The sequence below is a fragment of the Amblyomma maculatum genome, chromosome 6 (assembly GCF_055883805.1).
Source record: "Amblyomma maculatum isolate TAMU_Amacu chromosome 6, ASM5588380v1, whole genome shotgun sequence".
NCBI lineage: Eukaryota > Metazoa > Arthropoda > Arachnida > Ixodida > Ixodidae > Amblyomma > Amblyomma maculatum.
In genome coordinates this window covers 25,999,742-26,019,722 of record NC_139349.1, presented here as the reverse complement: position 1 = coordinate 26,019,722, position 19,981 = coordinate 25,999,742, and the positions used below count along the sequence as shown (strand labels likewise).

Here is a 19,981-nt window from a genome sequence, read left to right as displayed (position 1 = left end):
TGAAGCAATTACATGTTTCATCACGATTTTGTAAGGCGTAGGCAAAAGTGCAGTTAAGGAGATCAAGGGTCGGCATAACAGCAACTTCTTAATAACGTACGCAGCGGCGCGGATAGTACAACCAATACACTGCTGGCGGCTTACTGGTGATGTAGGTCGTGGCAGTTTGTACGAAAGGTACAGAACAAAACGACAGCAATGAAATGCACCAAAATATATAGTTCCAGAGATGCCACTGACGCCTCACCTTCGTGTTCAAAGTTGATTCGCTGTGCAATCGAGTTAGGGTGAAGAAGCGATCCGTATTTAACTAGCTTGTTTTATTCTCTTTGATTCCTGGCAATGAATTTTTAACTGCTCTTTAAGTCATTCTGAGAGCTACGCGCCAATTCTCAAGAAACCTTAAGCCAGAAACCAAGTGGGTGGTACCATCGTTTAAGAAAAATATTAATTCGAAACAATTTCCTGGGAAACCAAAAGAAGAGATGACAGCTACGGCGTCTATCATAGGCATGATGCTGCTCTGTGGCGTTAAACCCCATACATAACGAAAAAAGGATATATCTGGTCTAGTGAACCACGAGAAAGTTTGCTCTTTGAACCTAGTTTCCTTCCAATATCGTCTCCATTACAGACATCTTTTCGGGCCATTTCACACTAAACGTCATATTTAGAGATTGAATTCTCGACTATATTTATCTTGATTTTCCACCAATTGCTAATGAGAGACATATGATTAGGTGGCGATACGCATGTCTCGAAAAAAGAAAATCGAATTTCTTCTCAGTCCTGCTCCATTTATTAACTATATATCTTAAACAATCTCTTCAGCTGAAATTGATTCCAATGTCTTATGATATTGACAAACAAGAAAAATTACAGGAGCAAACATAAGTCTGCTTACGTGTACAAATGTGAAAGCGTTCTGATTGGCATCCTAGTTTAAGTTATGAATCCTGCGTTTCGTTGCTTACTTGCCGTTTCTATTGGCTGAATTCGGACGAAGTCAGATACTGGGGGTCAAGGAAGCAAATTTTGGAAGCGGCCCATCCAAATTCAGTAATCATCATTGAGTTGCCTTGCCGATGTTAGATACAATTTTCGTCGCATTCGGCCGAAGTCAAATTTCGGGGCTCCAGGGCGGCCACCTTTTGGATGTTGCTCAGCTATAACAGCGTCACCACAGCGTTGGCTATACTCAAATTAGATTAGACATCTATTTTGGTCCAATTCGAATCAAGTAAAATTTCAGGGGCGAAAGTGTCATATATCAGAGGTGCCCCACGTATGCCTGGAGATCAACACTGAATTAGCAATAGAATTAGGTTAGATATAATTTTGCTCAAATTCTGACAAGGTGGATTTTGGGGGATCCAGGGAACCAATTCTTTTTTTTTTTTTTTTTGGGGGGGGGGGGGGAGGCAATCCAAATTTGGAGGTCACCATTGAGCTAGACATATTCTCACTATTATATTATTTACTCATGCAATGGGTTGCTGACAGTTCGTGCGAACACGCCCTGAAGCAGGCTCTGTCCGCACACTTTGGCGACAGATTCTACCTACGTGCTTTGGTGACACCAATCACCAATTAAGAAATGTTCTCGCATTAAAAGAAAAACTCCCCTAAATTTTCCATAATTTTGATCATTATCGGTTCTTTTGATTTCTAAATACGAAAACTTAACAAACAGCTACTTGGATCAAGTGGCCGCACATTTTTGGTATCCTAGGATTCTGAAACCTTTTCCCAAAGATACCAATAAAATCGCTGCGGATTGAAGGCGTCGCTTTTGTAAAGAGCGCGATAGCCAGATTTACGCAAATTTTTCGAGAAATCCTAATAGCAGACCTTGCCCTGCCGTGGTGGTGCAAAGATTAGGGCACTTGAGTGCTGGGCCAAGGATGCGAGATCGAATCCCGGCCACTGTGGCTGTTTTCAGATGGAGACGAAGAGCAAGGCGCCCGTGTGCTGAGCGATGTGTCTGTTCACTTTAAAGAACCCTAGATGGTCGGCGTTACAGTAGTTCTACACCACAGCGTCCCTTTTAGCCTGAGTTGCTTTGGGACGTTAAATCCCATAAACCGAATCCCCATAGAAATTGTTGAAATATGTACCTACCCGCTTTGTCAAAACAAATACGGACGCTAGTTTCGGCCATCATTCCTACTAGAAGCAGTAACGCACCCCAAACGATCTCTACATCTTAAAAGCCAAGATCATTGCTCGCCTTTATTTTGCAACGATTTACAGATTCATGGAAGCGGGGATGCTTTATTACGTGGCTAAAAAACGCACACTGCAGTCTGGTCACTTTTGGCAAAGACAACGCTTACCGGCCACATCGCATAAACTGAGGCAGATCAATATTCGCCACAAACAGGAAGTTAAGCTCACTGCACGTCGCTCATATGCTTTTATGTGCTATATGTCGCGAAGTGTACAGCAATAGCATGGTTGCGCTCTGCTTTACACTATGCAGCGCTGGATAGGACGTTTAGTATACAGTAAAAAAAAAAAGAAATATAATGTCATAGGTCGACATTATGCTTGTAAACAACTAGTACCTTACGAAGACCTCAATTGTCGAAACTCACCAACACAAAATTGTCACAACTGATGTATAACTCATGAAATGATGAAATTGAACTGCACTGTCTTTTTTGGTTCCTCAGTGGACTCTGTTGCATAAAAGCTTCAGGATGTTTTGGGTGGCTATTTGCAGGCCGGCTGGGGTGCAGTTATGGGTGGAATTTGGTTGGATAATTGATAGAAGGGGAAAAGGCTCGTAGGTAGGAGATTTCTAGTAGGTGCGCAGAGGATGATGTTGAGCATGTACTCACGGCTGCTTTCAAGGGGGGAGGCTTCACGCACAGAAACACAAAAAGAAACTCATGTGAGTAACACAGCACAAGCCAAATTGATATTGGAACACGAGTGGCTTGAACACACATAATGCTTCATTGCTCTTGGTTTTTTAACCATGAAGAAAGAATGGCGCAAAGTTTCCCTAGCCTGGCTACGTGGCGTGAGGGCAATGAAATAGGCGAATATGCCTATGTACGCCTCTGCATTGATCTAGTACTTTAGATGAGTGGTGAAAAGGTAGTACGAGACTAGAACTTGTACAATTCAGAAATATTTTCCCTTCATAGGCGCCTAAACGACCGCTTTGGAAACTTACGGAATTTGTCAACAAAAATTACTGTAAGCAAAACAGACGCTTCTCTTGCAGCGACAATCCGCCGTTAGTTTCCGGGCTGCCGAGACTACCACAGACTATGTGGGTGCGCCTTTATTGTCTGTATTATTTGCCGATCATATGCTTAAATGATGTGTTTAAAGATCCAAACCTTCACAGACACCATAGGGACGTACCAATAAAGAGCTCCCGAATAGTTTCGATCAAGGGGGACACGTCGGCTGACATCGCTACGCACAAGGATTATTTTCCGTTTCTCCTGCATCCTAAAGCGGCTCGTGAAGCCGGAATTCGATATCGCAGCCTGAGAATGAGTGGCCCTGAGATGTGTTCAGCATTTCACTCTGAGCTGTTACAGAGTCAGTGCCATTACTTCTGGACCCTCGTTCAGTAAATATTAAGGCTACCCCATGAATGCATACACCACAACCTCAATAGTAGATGTATTTAACTATAGTTAAAAAATACTTGTTATACTTGGTATGCCTTTAAAACTCGGCTAAGCTGCTATCAAATACGAGGCACGTTGACCAAGTTATCATATCAATCGTCCAGTATTGACATGAAATAATCCCTTTTTTCGGCATTAAACCTGATTTAACTCTAACTCGAATGCTTGAACCCTCATAAATACTCTTAAAGAAGTCCTATTCAAAAATCAAGTCTTTCATATGCAGGTAAAGTGTTAACATCGCTAGTGCATTCGTCTGGGCTCTTGTGCAGATCAACCCGACCCCACTCATTCAAAAAAAAAAAAGAAAGAAACACGATACGCCGAAACTGCCTGTATCCTTCTCGGTTAAGGGCCACGTTCGTCCTCACTTAAGTTCGTATGCAACTCTGCCCCCATGCGCACTCAATCTTGGCATTCTGGCTTTAGGTAGCTGAAGATGCAAAAAAAAAAAACAAACGACACATCTTAAAAAAACGTTGAAACCAAACATTATCCTAGAACCCAACAGAGGAGGAATCCCACTTCGCGTCACGTGATTTGGGCCAACGGGGTCATTCTCGTTCAGACTTTCGAGGTGTGCGGATGTGTCCCTGCTCGCCTCCCGCGATATCGTCGCGCCTCGCTCCGTCGCGCCAGCTTCGCTGCCGCCGAGCACCTTCGCCTGCGCTCGCTACCGTCCGTAACGGCAGGCGTACGTCCTCGCTCGTCGCGCGCTCCCCAGCGCCGGCGAGTTCCTTCTACTAGGAGGTCTTCCGAGCAGTCGGCCGCGTCAGCGGCCACCCGCTACCTCTCCTAGAGGCCTAGCTCGGCGGGCCGCTTCGGCGGCCGCGGCGCCCTACTCCTCGAAAAAGGATTTCCTCGGGGCCGCCGTCGTTTGCTGCGGCGGCGGCGGCCCCCTCCCTACTTCATGGACAGCAGCCTGCAGAACCGCCCGCGGCTTCCTGCAGCTCCTTGGATCTGGGACGCACCCTGGCTAACTCTCGCTGCACCCTCGTGGCGCGAGAACCCTGCCTCCCCCCATCGCCACGGAACACGTGTTGCTGTGGATCCGGCGACCTACCCGCCGCGCTGCTGCTGCTGCAGCAGTTCCCGGCGGCCCCCCCAGTTGCCGCCCGACTTCGTCGTCGCGGTGACTCCCTGCTGACATCTTTGTGATGCCGCAGTCCTCGCTGCGCTCGCGCTTCCAGCCAAGCCAGCATGCTTGCCACGTGCAAGCCACCCGCCATCCTCGCAGCACCACTTGTGTGCACCGAGGCGGCTCCACCTCGCCGCCATGGACCACGTGTTCTCGTGAATCCTGGCACCCCCTCCTGCTGCTACCTGGATACTCCGGGACAGCTCCCCGTGGGCTCCTTGCTCGCGGGCCTCGGCGCGCTGTCTACTGACGGTCACCTCAGCGCCACCCGCCGCGCTGCTGCCTTGGCAGCAGTCTATCGCGGTCCCCTCCTGCTGCGGCGGTTGCTCCAATCGCCGTGGCGTCCTGCTGTCAACAGCAGTCCTTCCTGTGCCTCGCAGAGGCACAGTACCAGGCTTCGTCTGGAACAACCAGAAGCGCTGCTGCACCGGAGGCTGCGCACCGGACCACCGACCTGCCGATGCTCACCGGGCTATTTGCTTGGTGCGGGCCACGACGACAAGGCGATCTCCCCCCCCCCCCCCCCCACCCCTCCCAACATCCCACTTCCCCACCCCCCGGACACCAAGAGTGCCGCCGCGATCGCGATATTAGGCCGGCATAACCCGTGTCCGGTTCCCCCCCACCCCCCGTGAATATCCCAAAGTTCCCAACCAACCAACCAACGGGGTGTTATAATCGGCCTGTTTCCTTCGTAGTGGCATGGCATCCTGCATATAAATGACCTCACGTGTCGGAGGCGAAGGCTTTCGCCCTTTCATTCCACGCAGGGCGCGACCATCCTATTTTGAACCCCCATTGCCGGAGCTCTACTCGGAAATCATGCCACATCTCTGCTCGCATGTTTAGTGGGGAGAACCGCTCTGGACAATGCGAGTCAGCGAGTTACTTGGCATTTTCCCCCAAACAGCATGGAAGCAGTGAAGCATCAAAACAGCGTTGTCACTTCGCATCTAACCGAGATGAATATACTCTCCCCTCTCCTACCAGATCCGTCACTAAAAGGTTATGAGTACTAGGTACGGGTAACATATATTTTTGTTACCTGGATTGACGTCGAGGGTTCAATACTCACCCGTTGGCTGCATTTTGATACAGGCAAAATGCAAAAACAATCTGAGTAAGGCTTGGAGAGTGGTAAAGATTCTACTAATAAGCGCTCTTCTCTAGTACTCCACTACGACAAATTTCTCAGCCGCTTTATGGCAATTACCCGCAAATATATTAATCATTTTAGCTTTGTAAGCGAATAACATAGAAACATGGTCGCACGTGCATTGCTCTTTCAATAAATGTCCATTTGCGCCACCTGGGCTGCACCATGTCAAATCAAATTGACGGTGCAAACAAACGAGCCCCGTGAGGTAAAGTAGAAAATGCTGAATGCCCGGACAGCAAGCGAAAGAAGAGAACAAACGAAGAAAAGATTGAAGACATTGCACCTAAACAAAAAGATCAAGAAACCTCTCTCCATACCTGGCGACAAAAAAAAAATATTTCTGGCAGCAACACTCTTCTGCAAAGTGAATAGCGCCGGCCAACAGTGCGTGTGTATAACAGCCAGCCTCCCAATGGAGATAATTTGATGCAGCTAGGTGCCCGAATGACGTCACTCTTAGCCCGGACACCTCGGATTTCGCTTGCACCGAGTACATCGTCCTAGAATGATTGTTTAGCTTTTATAGATTTGCAGTAAAAAACAAATCATACACTGCAGAAGGTTGAAGGCTTATATCAAATGTATATACATAGGAGCGATCGTACTAAGATAAATATGAAATTCACTACGAATTACATTATGTCCCCGCGAACCGCATTGTTCAGGCTTCAGTGGTGTACGCGCTTTCTTTCTGTCTCTCTGTCTCGGTTACGTTGCCTTGCACTGTAAATTCTTGCCAGAAATAAAAGCCCCACTCTTTCAGCCAGATACGTTCAGACAAATTTAATATTCAGCTCTGATATCTGTGCGCTTCAAGAAAAGCTTTAATGACAAATTGGAGTTAAATTCTTATTCATGTCTTGGATATCCTTGTTGCAATGAAAGAAACACGTACTTGGATTGGCGAATAAATGACCAAAGTTAAAAAGCTGTCGGGAACTTTACACTGTTTGAGAGCATCACTTGCAATGACTCATCAGTGGTACAACTTTCTCGGTCGAGAAACGAAAACCTTTCAAGAAAAATGCGTCATAGCTTGAAGGGTTACTGAATGCTGGGTCAGCTGCATGTATTGGCGAAGGCTTAGAAACTTGGTATTTTTTTCGCTGGCATCTCGGCTCAGAAAGCATTCAACCTCTGGCTTGAAGTGCAAACAGCAGGGAGTTTGGGCGTGCGCAATACCCGTCATGTATCAGACAGGTCCAGTGTACCGTGTCAACACAACCAAAATGCGAGGGACGCCTTCGCAATGTCCCTGCACTGACCTCTTCCGCAAATTCCGGCTCAGAGTTTGCCAAAGCAAGCGGTTCCAAAGGCAAATACGTTAAGGGTGTAAAATACACAAAGGCTGTTGAATGAGGGAGGCCGTGATTGCTTCAGTAGTACAGCGAAGGGCGTCAGCACCTCTGCAATAATACACCTGCAGCAGGCTTCGTTCAAATAGGCGGTGTCGCAAGAGTGTGTTCTAACAAAACTTCTACACGAGACACGAGCCCAAAACAAACAAAATATAGTCTCGTTCTAACTTATATAAAATGGCTGTGTTGATCGTCAACATAAAAGCATGACGAAGCCCCACTCATACCTCTTGAATTGCAATTACTCTGAAACGGGTCCCAGTGGCAAGAATAAAACAAGTTGTGGAGACAAGGAGTGCTAGCCGAACTCAAATATAGTAACGTAGCGCGATTATGGGAGAGGAACTCTACTTCTGGATTCTTAAAATAACGCAAGTTCAAGACTGATTTACATGTTGTGAAACATGTGCTAAGGGTGATTGTATTGTACCATATTGTATTGTATTGCATTGTATCATATTGTATTGTATTGTATTGTATTGTATCATATCCTTCTCTTCTTTTCTATTTCTTGTTACACACCGCCATAAAAATTGTGTAAAAAGTTAGCAAGTGTGGACTGCCAAGATTTGTCATTTTGTGCTTTCATTTTATACCCCAAACCTGCAACAACCTCCGCAAGGAGATGAGCAGTATATATCAAATAAATAATAAATAATAATAATTTTGTTCCACTGACGGTTCACTTCAATAGCTAAATTAAACCAGTTTCCTTCAGGGTCTGATACATTTCGCAAGCTTTCCAGAAGAACCCCCCCCCTTTTTTTTCCCCTCTTTCTTAAAGAGCCTTCAACTGAGGCTTAGAAACAATAAGAATTTTATTCTCGTTCTTCCAAGAACGCGCGGTCATAAAATTAGACTGTAATCAAATATGCTCAGACAGTTTAAGGCCCTATAACATTGCAGACGTACTATATGCTGCAAAAAAAGTATTGTTGCTCTATGTCAGGTGCACAAACCCAATTTATGCTTCGCTGGGAATGTTGATTTATTTGTGAACTTTTAACCTAACAGGTGAAAAGGGCCAGTGAGAAAATGTAAATAAAGCCCCTACCTTTTTTACCTCCGTTTGATATGCAGACATCAGCCTTCTTAGAACAACTTCAGGCAGCTTAGTAACCATAGCCAAGACAATATGTTTGTTGATTATACAGTTATTTTGCTTTGGATAATATGAATTATAAATGCACCATATTCACGTTTTCTAGTTAGGGGATACCGCACTGGCACAGTGCACTCTCCTTTTCCCACACGCTTAAACAGTATACAGTTGTTTCGAAATCTGCTATCTCCTTTAGTAGATTCCAGCTAACACCGTAGCAGCCAAATTGCTTTCCCGACTCTGGAAGTAGAAACAAAGAAATCCGAAATTCTTGCCTGGCTAACGCAATCCGGAGGCCCACTATGGTTGTGACTTAGCCCAGGATGTTAGCTAAGTTCGTACTTGCCAGCTACGAAACGCGTCACCAACAGCGGCACAGTGTGCAATAGAGCAACGTGACGCCGGCATACTGTCCAACGTTGGGTATATCGCAACTCGGCAAAGACCATTGGGGCGACGAACGGCGAGCTGCTTGTCATGCCTCGACGGATAAGGCAATGAGCTGTGCTCATTATAAGTAGGCACGTTGCTTCTCGTAACGAGGAGAGCGATTTCTCAATCTCTTGCGACACTCCATCGCTGACATAGGGCGTTCAGTAAGTGCAACGCGAAGCGGTTGTCGAAGGGACGATGACACGTTTTTGTTGTTTTTCTGTTTCTATTTTTTCATCACAAAGCTTTTCTGTGGTAAACAATTATAAACACGCGACAGATTAGCGCGTAGATTGTTCACGTACAGTCTTCTGAGCCTTTGCGACAAAAAGCTGCTACTTAAAACAATACACTAACTGCGCGAATTCAGATATCTTCCCTCCCATGAGTCGTTTAGATCATTTCTTGTACTGATATTTTTTTAAACGCGTTTAAATCCGTTCTTTTTTCCTTCAATAAACATTAGTTGAAAGTCAGAGCTTGTGTGCGGGTGGCCTTCCTCCGTCCCGCCCCCTGTGTTTTCAGCGAACAGAGCTTTGCGAAAGACCTAATTCTGAGTGGAAGATGCTGTACACGGGCTCCTTAGAGCGATATTTTTGCGGTAAATAACTCCTTCGCTTGCATGCATCTTTCCGATATGCCCCATCTATTTCCCTAATACAAAAACGAACAGGCATATAATAAGTTTCGGCTGCCGTTGGGAGTACTCCGTAAAAACGTTAGGTTTCCGTTATTTCAAGACAAATTATCTTCTACCGAGCAACACCTATTCCTGACAACAGATTTAACTGAAATATGTCAATATAAATTTTTTTAGCCAATAAATGAAATATAATTATAAGCAAATGAACGTTTTAATAAATAAAATGAATCTTGGCTTCCCAAATGACTTATCTTCAATAGCAATGCCGACATGTTTGCATGTTCAAGGTTTGTTTATTTAGCTTGTAACACATGCACGAGTTGATAGAATGTCTATCTCGAATGATTACAACCACGCGCAGTTGTTATCACACAGTTCTCTAGTGTTCAAGTATTTGTGTTTTATCTAGAGGGTTCCTATGAATTTTCTATTGGGAGCAGCCAAGAGAGGCAGGCGTTATGCACTTCGACGACAGCTGAGCGCGTTGCCCTGATCGTCTCTGAATTGTTCTTTATATATATATATATATATATATATATATATATATATATATATATATATATATATATATATATATATATATATATATATATATATATGTATATATATAGTTTTATGAAGCTTACAGTCTACGATTCCAAGGCAAACGTTGGGGACTTTTTTTAATGTTTTGTTGGTATTTGAGAATTAGTTTTATGGTGATTATCGGGATAAAGAATATTAAATGCAAAGGAGAAGGAAAAACAACGCGGCGATGGTGGGAGCGTTGTTTATATATATATATATATATATATATATATATATATATATATATATATATATATATATATATATATATATATATATATATATATATATATAGTTTGATTGCGTCTGATGAGCCAGGGAAATTCAAACAGGATGTCACACAACTTTCACGATTACCTATCTTATTCTAACAGGAGTTTCGAACGGTGGACCTTCCTTCTTCAGGGTAGAATTGAGAACTGAGAATTCTACCCTGAAGAAGGATGGTCTACCTTCAGAAACTGTTGTTAGAATAAAATACACAATCGGGAAAGTAGTGTGACATTCTGATTATGTATATATATATATATATATATATATATATATATATATATATATATATATATATATATATATATATATATATATGCATAATTTAAAATTTGAGGAAACAAGCATTTAAAGAAAGAAAAGCCATCTTGCCCGAAACTTGATCACACAAGAAATTTTTGAACACTTGTAGCACTGCATGGTTTGTCATCACAAAAAGTATTCAAGCAAGATGTACTGTTATTTGGAACACTCGCAAATCTCCACCACATATTTATCATATCTGCTGTTTTTCTCTTAGGTCTTGATGTTACCCAAGGTCAGGATCAAGTCCGCTGTGACTGTCTTGATTCGTTTGAGTACATCCGCGAGCCTTTCACCTTAGCGCATTTTTTGACGCAAGCAGCTTACTTATAATTAAAGGCTATTGCCAAATGTTCCGCTTGCATGCCCAAAAAAAGCATTTGAAGGGCTGAGAAATAAACTCACGCAAACGCTGTAGGTAAAAAATGTTAAGGCGTTCCTTTATTATTTCGCATGGCATCTCGCATTGTATTTGCCAGCACCTCTATATGCTACACTCTTGGAACATTAAACGTATGTACATTAGTAATGTCATCAGGGTGTAAACACTACTGAAATTTCACGTGGCCAAAATGCTTGGGGTCATTTTGATGTCCTTCATTCAACAAAACACCTGTAAAAAAATGACAAGAATAGAAACACATACAAAATTCAATCACAACCAGACAAATAGTGTATACATTTTCCAGCAACCTGGATGTAGCAACCAAACACAAAACACCATTCAATTGCAATAAAACAATTTTCTCAAATTATAGCACAGACTGCCAAGGCTCACAAAGATGTGTTCTGTGCAACATAAACACTTGTGCACTATGCAAAATAGCAAAGGACAATCCTATAAACTGTTGAAAGGAAAGACAACAAAATACCATTAAAGCATACTGATTCATGTCAGTCACATTTTTGTAATTTTAACCTGAAGACGCTTCTAAAGCAAAACAAATGTTTATTATATTATAAAACAAATATTGAAATTTAGCACACAAAAAGGGCCAAATTCTGTAAAGAGCTCTCAAATATAACAGTTCACTGCCAATAATATTATATGTGTTAGGTTGATGATGTTGTTGACGATGGTAATGGGAAGCATGTGATGGCACCTTTTCATAGTTGCAACAAATGGACAATGTCATGTGTAGCCAGACGTACCAGGTGAGCATATTTTGAAGCCAAAAGGTTTTTTACAGGAAAGAAAAATGCAATACAATTGAGTGGCACCTACTTCATGTGCATTATGATTGGAATATAGAACAGAAAAGAACTTTTTGTTCAGATTTCAGAAAATATGCTTGTGCTATTTGTAATTTCAGCACTTCAACATAGTAAGATGACCACAATTATTACTATTGTTACAGCTCTTTTAATTACCATTGTTGCAGCTATTTGCTTTTCATGTTTAACCAAAAGAAAGATGGGGGTATGTTCACAACGAAAGAGTCGAAGATATTTTTTTTACTGGCAGTACAAATATATTTGACATTTTTTATTAATGCACTCCTTTATGTCTCATAACATGAACTTGAATTGGGCGGGTTTTTGTTCATTGGAGAAGCAGGGTATTCATATCAAATGCTCTAAACAATTATGGACAAAAACTGACAATATCAGACAACATTTTATAGATCAGTCACCATGAACTACAATGATTATGTTAAGGACACACTACGAGACTTGTTTTGTGCGTTGATGAAATTTTGGGATAGTTGCAATGGATAGAGACAGGCAGAATATCAAATATGTTCCTTAAAAGAATGTAGCTCGAAGAGTGAAATATACTTCATGAATTCTTCAAGCACAAAATATAAAAGCTGCGGCCTTAGTGACAGAAGATAATCAATGCAAATCTACCCCATAGAATTCTGCGTCCATTGTATTTTATAGGTATTTTCTGAGTGAATTAAGACAAAGGCTATTTGAAAAATTTAACCCAACAGATGTAGAGTTATAAAAAAGTCTTACTTTCTGAAAATGCACAAACATTGATATAGAACTGCATTTTCATTATGACAAAAGCAGCTCACAGTAGTCATGCTTTGAAATGAAACCCAAAAATTCCTGACATACTCCTGAGAATGAAGTCAGGATAATAGACACATTTGATTCCTTGGAAAGTAAATGCAGCTTAAAATATTAAAAGCCAGATAAAGGGTCACATTTCTTAATGACCTTGCAGAACAGGGTGAAGAAATAATTTGTGTTTTGCATCAAATGAGTAGAACCTGGCCTTTTAAACTTAGGTTTCAAGATGATACAAATGTTCTGCTAAACATGGGTTTAACACAGATGTCAACATCGTTCAGTCGGACATCTGAAATTGGAAGGCAAATAACAGATTTTACATAATGGTTATAACGAGGGCATTGAGGAACTCGAAGATTTGTTCGTTATATTTTTGCACCTATGTTATTCTTTTCAGATTTTGTTTTGGTATGTTTGTTGGGTAAATTCTAGCAACTGAATAAGGCCCATTCATGGCTTGTTCTTGCTCCGACACTTGAATAGTCTTTCTCATCTTTTGAGATTTGTATTCTGCTAAATCTCAAAAAATAATGCTTAAGCAGCTGTAATGTGGCAGAATTTGCTACTAAAAGAATCGAAGTGCTAATTAAAGTTTTATGGCACCACAAGGAACTTTAGTGTGCATGAGTGTGGACATAATTGTATTTTTAAATCACAATAAATGTTTCATTGTACGTTGATAACATCCTAACCTTTGCTTTTGTAGTTGCTTAAGAGAAGCTTTGAGCACTGTGTTCTATGGAATTCAGCAGTACGAGTTAAGTTCTGTAGCACTTTGCTAACAGCAATAAATCACTTGCTGCAGAACTGCCAAAGAAACTTATCCTAACTTGAGAATTCAAATAAAAACTAAACAAACTGGTGCTGTACAAACCTCTTGATTGCAATCAAGAAATTGCAGATTTTTTGTCTCAGCTGCTTACAAAACTGTACAAGTCTCGTCTACAGTCTGTACAGGGAGGGGCATGGCTTTTGTGTGAAAAAGAACAGCTGACAAAACAAATAAAAAGAGCACACGCAAAGCGTGCATACCATCAAGAAATGTTACGTCGCCAAGCATGCACGCCAGTATTATGGTGTTTTCGAGTGAGCCCTCTGAATGAAGTGTATCTGCGTGGAGTCAGAAACCATCACCACAAAAATATATAATAATTTTAAATAGCTCATAAAGCTTGAACACAGAAAGGTCTTGCACAATCTTGTACCCTGTCGCACAGTTTTTGCTGCTTTATTAAAATTCATGAATCTGCTTTTCATCATGACGCTGGGACAAAATACAAAGTGCAATTCAACCAGCCCATGGCATGAGAAGAGCCAATTGTCCCGGTTAGAAGTAGCACTGGGGTAAGCAAGGGGTCCTTGAAGTAACATGGAAGTAACCACTTACTAAAGTTAACAAGATTTAGTGAAAGTTTGGTGGCTGATGCTTAACTTACATGTATCGAGGTAAATTGTGAAATAAAAAAATTATAGGTAGCCGATTATTGCTCAAATTTATCGATTTGCATTACATTGCTGCCGAACAGAACGCTTATCAAGGAACAGCAGTGCTTGCAGATCAGTGAAACCTGAAACGGTAAAACTGAACTGATTCTCTCCTTATCCTTTGTCTGCCAGCCCTGTACATGCTAGATTGACTGGAAATCACCTGCCCAGCAACATACTCTGCTGCAGGACCATCTCCTCCGTCCACTATATATTCTGCCTAAGGGCCCCAATCTAGAGAATTAAGTATTAAAAATTAGGCCTGCCTATCCAGGAAAAACAGAAACATTTATAACGCTAAGCTGACCTTTCTATATCTGTGATCCTCCTTTTATTTTTTAACTTGATCGTAAGTCATTGCTGTCTCGAAACATTCCCTTTGGCAAGTATCCTGAAACCTGACATCAAAAGAGTCTTAATGTCAAAGAAGTAAAATCACGAAAACGTTTCTAAGCCTCGTATGATGACATTGTTATGATTTTTTTCTTTCTTTCTTTCTAATGACCGTGCGCGCATATGTCAAAAACAAAATGACCAAATAAGTATAGTGCCTGAGGAAAACTCAGCCGAAGCTAAAGGCAGACACTGATGTAGTTTCTATGTTCTACTTAACAAAGCGTAAATACGATTAACCATTTTTGATTATGTCAACTCATTGTTTTCTTTTGGGTAGTTCAACTGCTGTTAGTAAGGATGTGCATCGCTGTTTTTTTAGCACTGGCTGGTAGATTGCAGTTGTGGACTAACACTATGAGGTGAATGACAGTTTCAGACAACATAACACAGGTGGCACAAAAGTCACATTTCATTCAAAATAGCTGCCTCTGTTGTGACATGATGATTACCATTCACCAGGCTAAAAGATACTGGTAAAGCAAACTATACTCTATGTACGATCATTTCCGCACATAGGACACGCTCTTTAAGTGATGACAAGAGGGAAAAACTATCAATAAAGCTATTTAGTGAGCGCAGCATTTTAAAAGCATTTTTTTGCTAAGAAACCTCTGCTTACTTTTTTTTAAACACTGCACCATGCAGAAAGCAGTTGCAAAATATTACTTAGTCAGCTGCTGTGCCAAGCATAAAAATTGTATCCACATCAAAAATAGTGAATGATGTATATGAGGAGCAGAACCCTATTGGACGAAATTTTCGGTCTACTTTGTGGGTGCCATGACTACCCTTCTACATTCATGTTGACATTTTACTTAACACATGTGACGCATTCATTTCAGTCTCGGGACATTTTCTGGTATCTGGCATATATCTCTAACTGCCCAGAATCAACACTTTATGTACTATTCAGCCTCTTCAATCTATAAAATTTATCATTTGAAATATTGAACAAAAACATCACATCTTGACCTCACAGAGAAGCTTATCTGAGGAAGGTTTTAAGCAGACTCAACATAAAAACCTTTAGCTCGGAATGAACCTTGAATATTTTATTCAGCTATAAGCGAGGAATACAAATGCTCGAAGTGCTCAAAAGGTTTCGTGTTTACGTAGAAAATTACCTCTTTTTACACCAATAAATGAAGCAGTATTCATGTAAGACGAAACAGAAATCCAGTGAAATCAAAATTTCCTTTTCTCTATTTCTTTCAAGCTTCCAAGGAAATTTTTCTGAATATTTATTAATAAAGTTTCTTTTTGGACACTTATGCCTTCCTGAAGAAAGCATATATCAAATTTTCTAAGCTGTGAAGAGCATTTAAACAAGACATACTTTATGTTTAATGTACTGGAGTCCCTACAGTGGCTATATGAGCACTGCAACTTCCATACTGGGTGTGTCAGAATCATTTTAAAAGACCGAAACACGATGTCATGCAACTAAAAGGATTTAGTTGTTGCTCCTACACTGAGAAAACAAACTATTGTGATGACACCTTAAGATTTTTGAAGCAGAGTTATCAACCATAATCTCATTTGGTTAATTGCTTAACTCATGAGCACCTGTAATCATTCTGTTTTAAGCCAGTGCTGTTAAATGGATTTAAACTTGTAAATTTTATGTTGCATGGCCAACAAAACAATCTCTGCTTTCAAAGACCTCAGGAAAGCCTACCCGAGCTAATGGTTCACCGCAACAAACTTGCGTCGACGCAGCCTAATGCTTCAACTTTCTCTACCTCATTCAGCGCTGCATCTTGAGCATAACAAACATCAGCCTTAATATTTTATGGAAACGCACATATGACAAACACAAATTAAGCCTTCTTGCTTTAAAGTCAAGGTAGCCAACAAATGAGCGTGTTCTTAAATTTCTTTTTTTTTCCAACCTCCCGGAATCGCACGAAGCCAGCGGTGGCCCGAGGTACAGCTTGGACGACAAAAGTGGGCACTCAAAAGGAAAGCCTGAGCGTCGTAAAAGCGGCCACCACAAGCAGACCAAGCAGAAGCGTGCAGCAGTCGCGAGCCGCGACAGGCAAACTGGCTGCGGAACGGTCCAGGAAAGACGTGTCCCCGTCCACGGGAAGGGCCTGCTTCAGAGGCAGCTGGTTGGCTGACCGCGCGTCGAACTCTCCTGATATGGACCCTGCAAACGCCAAGCACGTCGCGCTCCTTACGCTGTCCAAAGTAAATGTGGCAATCCAATCCCTGTTTTTCGTTACCCCGTTTTCTACTTGGCAATTTAGAATGTTACTGAAAGACCGAAAAAGCCAACACGCATTTTATAACTCTGTATGGCGGGACATTTCAATGTGTATAAATTCTAGCTTTGCTTTATCGTTGTCTGCACCACAAAATGTTATTTGGAAATTGCCGCGCTTCCGATGCCCGCTGCCAGTAGCCACCAGATATCACTCACACTCGGCCGACACAGCAGTGGAAAAGAACGACACCAGTGAGCAAGAGAAGGCGCTCACATCCATATGAAACAAGGAGACAGAGTTGATTCGAGATATTTCCTTGCAAGCAGAGATTTCCCGCAAACGACAGTGATGTAGGCTTTTACCGCGACGATTCTCCAAAGCGACTAGAAGTAGGCTCCGAGTGTTAAAACCCTCCAGTGTTAATGAAGCAACAGAAGCAACGCGCTGAACACGAGCTGTAGTATTTGAGGGACAAAGTAATAACGTCAAACCGACACAAAACGGCAGGACAAGCGCTAACTTCATCTGGCTTTATTCACCGCCAAGGCAGCAAATATAAAGAAAATGCAAGGCATACGCAGACTTTAAGAACACGCACATGGCATACACCTTTTCAAAAGCGAGATATTATTTCTTGAATGGTTTGGTTCATAATAATAATTCCTGGGAACCAATTATTATTATCCACCAAACCATTAAAAAAATCACAGTTTTCAACAGGTGTACTCAAGTATCCCTCATACATTTTTTCCCTTTTTTTTTCTTTATGTGGAAGCATTCCAAATAAAAACGAAGGGAAAATATTATGTGAGTGCTACTTCAGTACGCCATTTCAAAGCTAGATGTTATTTCTTGAACGGTTTGGATAATGCCACGTGCGTGCTCTTGCAGTCTGCGCACGCCTTGCTCAGTAGTACTTGCGAGCGGGCTAGTTGGCTTCGGTCTTCGGAGGGCACGCCTTGCATTTTCTTTATATTTGCTGCCTTCGCGGTATATAAAGCCAAATGAAGTTAGCGCTTGTCCTGCATCGGCCTTACTTGTGTCTCGGTTTGGCGCTGTTATTTTATCCCTCAAATAGCATGTACAATCTAGCCCAAATGAACGTTCTTTTAGACATGAACTACAGGTTTACACATAATAAGCTGTGGTCAGTGACGGTCATGAGGATTATCTATCCAGAACTACAGCATGTCACAAAAGAAAAACGTATGCGAAAACGCATTACGTACGCTTGCACTGTGACTAGGTGCGATGTTAGGTCCAACTATTCCAGCAGAATTTGAGCTAGGTTAATTGTCTGCAACTCTCCTATTTGAACTCGTTAATCTCGTACAATTATGCCACATTAGAAGCCGCACCTGATAACTCACCACGTCTTCCAGGGTCATGCCATTATTTGAGCAGTGTGCTAGGTTATGACCTCAGGAAAGTGTAGTTGAAATTTCTTGCTACTGCTCCAGTGATAGCACTACGTACCGCACAGACAAAGGCGCCTGCCGTAGCAATGGCGGCGACCAAACTAGCGGTTTATACTGCTATGGTAGCATAGTGCATGGTTCGGCCCTCGGCTGCTGTAACCAAGATTTCGGGATCGAATCCCGGTCGCGGCGGCCTCTTTTCTATGGAAGCAAGGCGCACATGTGCTGCGCGATGTCAGTGCACGTTAAAGAATTCCAGGTGGTCGTAATATCTGGAGCCCTCAATTACGGCGTCTCTCATAGCCTGAGTCGTTTCGGGAGGTTAACCCCATAAGCCAAAGAAAACCTTAACAACTAGCTGCTGTTACAATGCAATTCTTCAATACGTCCCTTGAGATTTGTTGTTTCATGATATTTTCAAGAACCCTCCCACCTTCACCTAATAGACTGTCCTGTCTGGACAACTTCAATCATGCGGAATGCTGCATCGTGCATACCTGCTAGCCAGATATTTGCTTTCTTCCCCCAGTCTTCTTCCTCAAATTAAATGAGCAAAATGGATGCTCACTTGGTTTCAATTTGCTTCATTCTTTCTTCAATTCCTTTATCCTTAATCATCTGCAAAGAACCTGCATGTGGGCTTCGCAGGGACGAAATGGCAGGAAGCTTAAAGTTACAATACAACAGACCGAAATCAATATGCCTACGTCGGTGTTTTTACTTTTCTTCATAGCTTCATACCTATCTGCATTGTGCGCAACGTTCGGTAGTTGCTTTATCTAGACATGCAAACCATGTGGCTTATAATTCAATGGTTAGTGGCGGTAGCAATGCAGCACAAAGCTCCAGAGCACAGTATTGCAGTGCGTTTAAGCAAAATAGATGCAGTCCAGCTTATTTGGCAGAAGTGGGATAATCATATAAAATTACGTTTGCTTTTTAGTGTTTCAGTTTAGGCTTCACAGTGCTTCTTACAGAGGCTATGGCAGAAACTTGAAGCTACCTACGTACGACCACACACTACTTATTACGATTGTTCGATCGCCTTCCTCGTACTGAATTTAGCTCTGCGGAGTCACTGGCCACTAAATACGAGCACAAAAAGAAGTCTGAAAGGCACCAGTTATGGTTAGCCACATTAGACACCGTTCAAAATTATATCAGGCCAACCGTTCATGGCAGCGATGCCAATTGCAGTCCGAGCCATGCGCATGAGCATTTACGTCGCTTTACAGGAAATGGTAAAAATTTCTTCCCTGCCCTCCCGACACATCCATCAAGCTCCTCATTTTTATTGCCTGTACTGCATTCAAAACAGCAAAAGCTTTTGAGCGATAACGCTCACATTTGCTTAGGCATGCGCTCAGAGGCTTCTTGGCTGAGCAGTTATCACTGAAGGTTCGCCAGTGACCAAAACTTCAGCCGGTGGTCTGTATTCGAGTGTCGCCATTTTCTTCAAATCACAAATTGTCGTGTTTTCCCTCTGTGCTAAATTTTGCTTTCATGAGGGGCACAAAAGTTAACTTTGCATTTGTCAGGTCGTCTGTCAGCTACTGGAAGGGTTTTATTAGTATAGTAAGCAGGTGGTTTGTAGATTACATTTCGATAGGGGGCCCTAATGAATGTCTGCATGCCAAGAGATATGTTTCAATGAGTAAGTGCTTATCCTTCAGTTTTTCTCTTTCTATGACGCATATAGAGTACATATGTATTGCGATAGTGATGCGTTTGGCTTCTGCTACTAACTTGTTCCTCAAAGAGAGAGAGAGAGAGAGATGAAGCTCGATGCTCAAAGACCATTGGCGACGAGGATATTGAATATCTACCA

At 42.1% G+C, this 19,981-nt stretch overlaps 1 protein-coding gene across 5 annotated transcripts in view; it reads right to left on the bottom strand.

Moving 5' to 3' along the window:
* Window positions 1–11,050: 11,050 nt before the first annotated feature.
* qsm (Zona pelucida superfamily protein qsm) overlaps window positions 11,051–19,981 on the bottom strand; it is a 304,012-nt gene continuing 295,081 nt past the window's right edge. For 4 of the 5 annotated variants that reach the window (XM_084606240.1, XM_084606242.1, XM_084606241.1 and 1 more), the window contains exon 9: window positions 11,059–16,677. In XM_084606240.1, the coding sequence (XP_084462366.1) occupies window positions 16,484–16,677 (194 nt within the window). In that variant the 3' untranslated portion in view covers window positions 11,059–16,483. Of the gene's footprint in view, window positions 16,678–19,981 lie in introns of all 5 variants that reach the window. The other variant, XM_084606244.1, reaches the window with a different exon arrangement.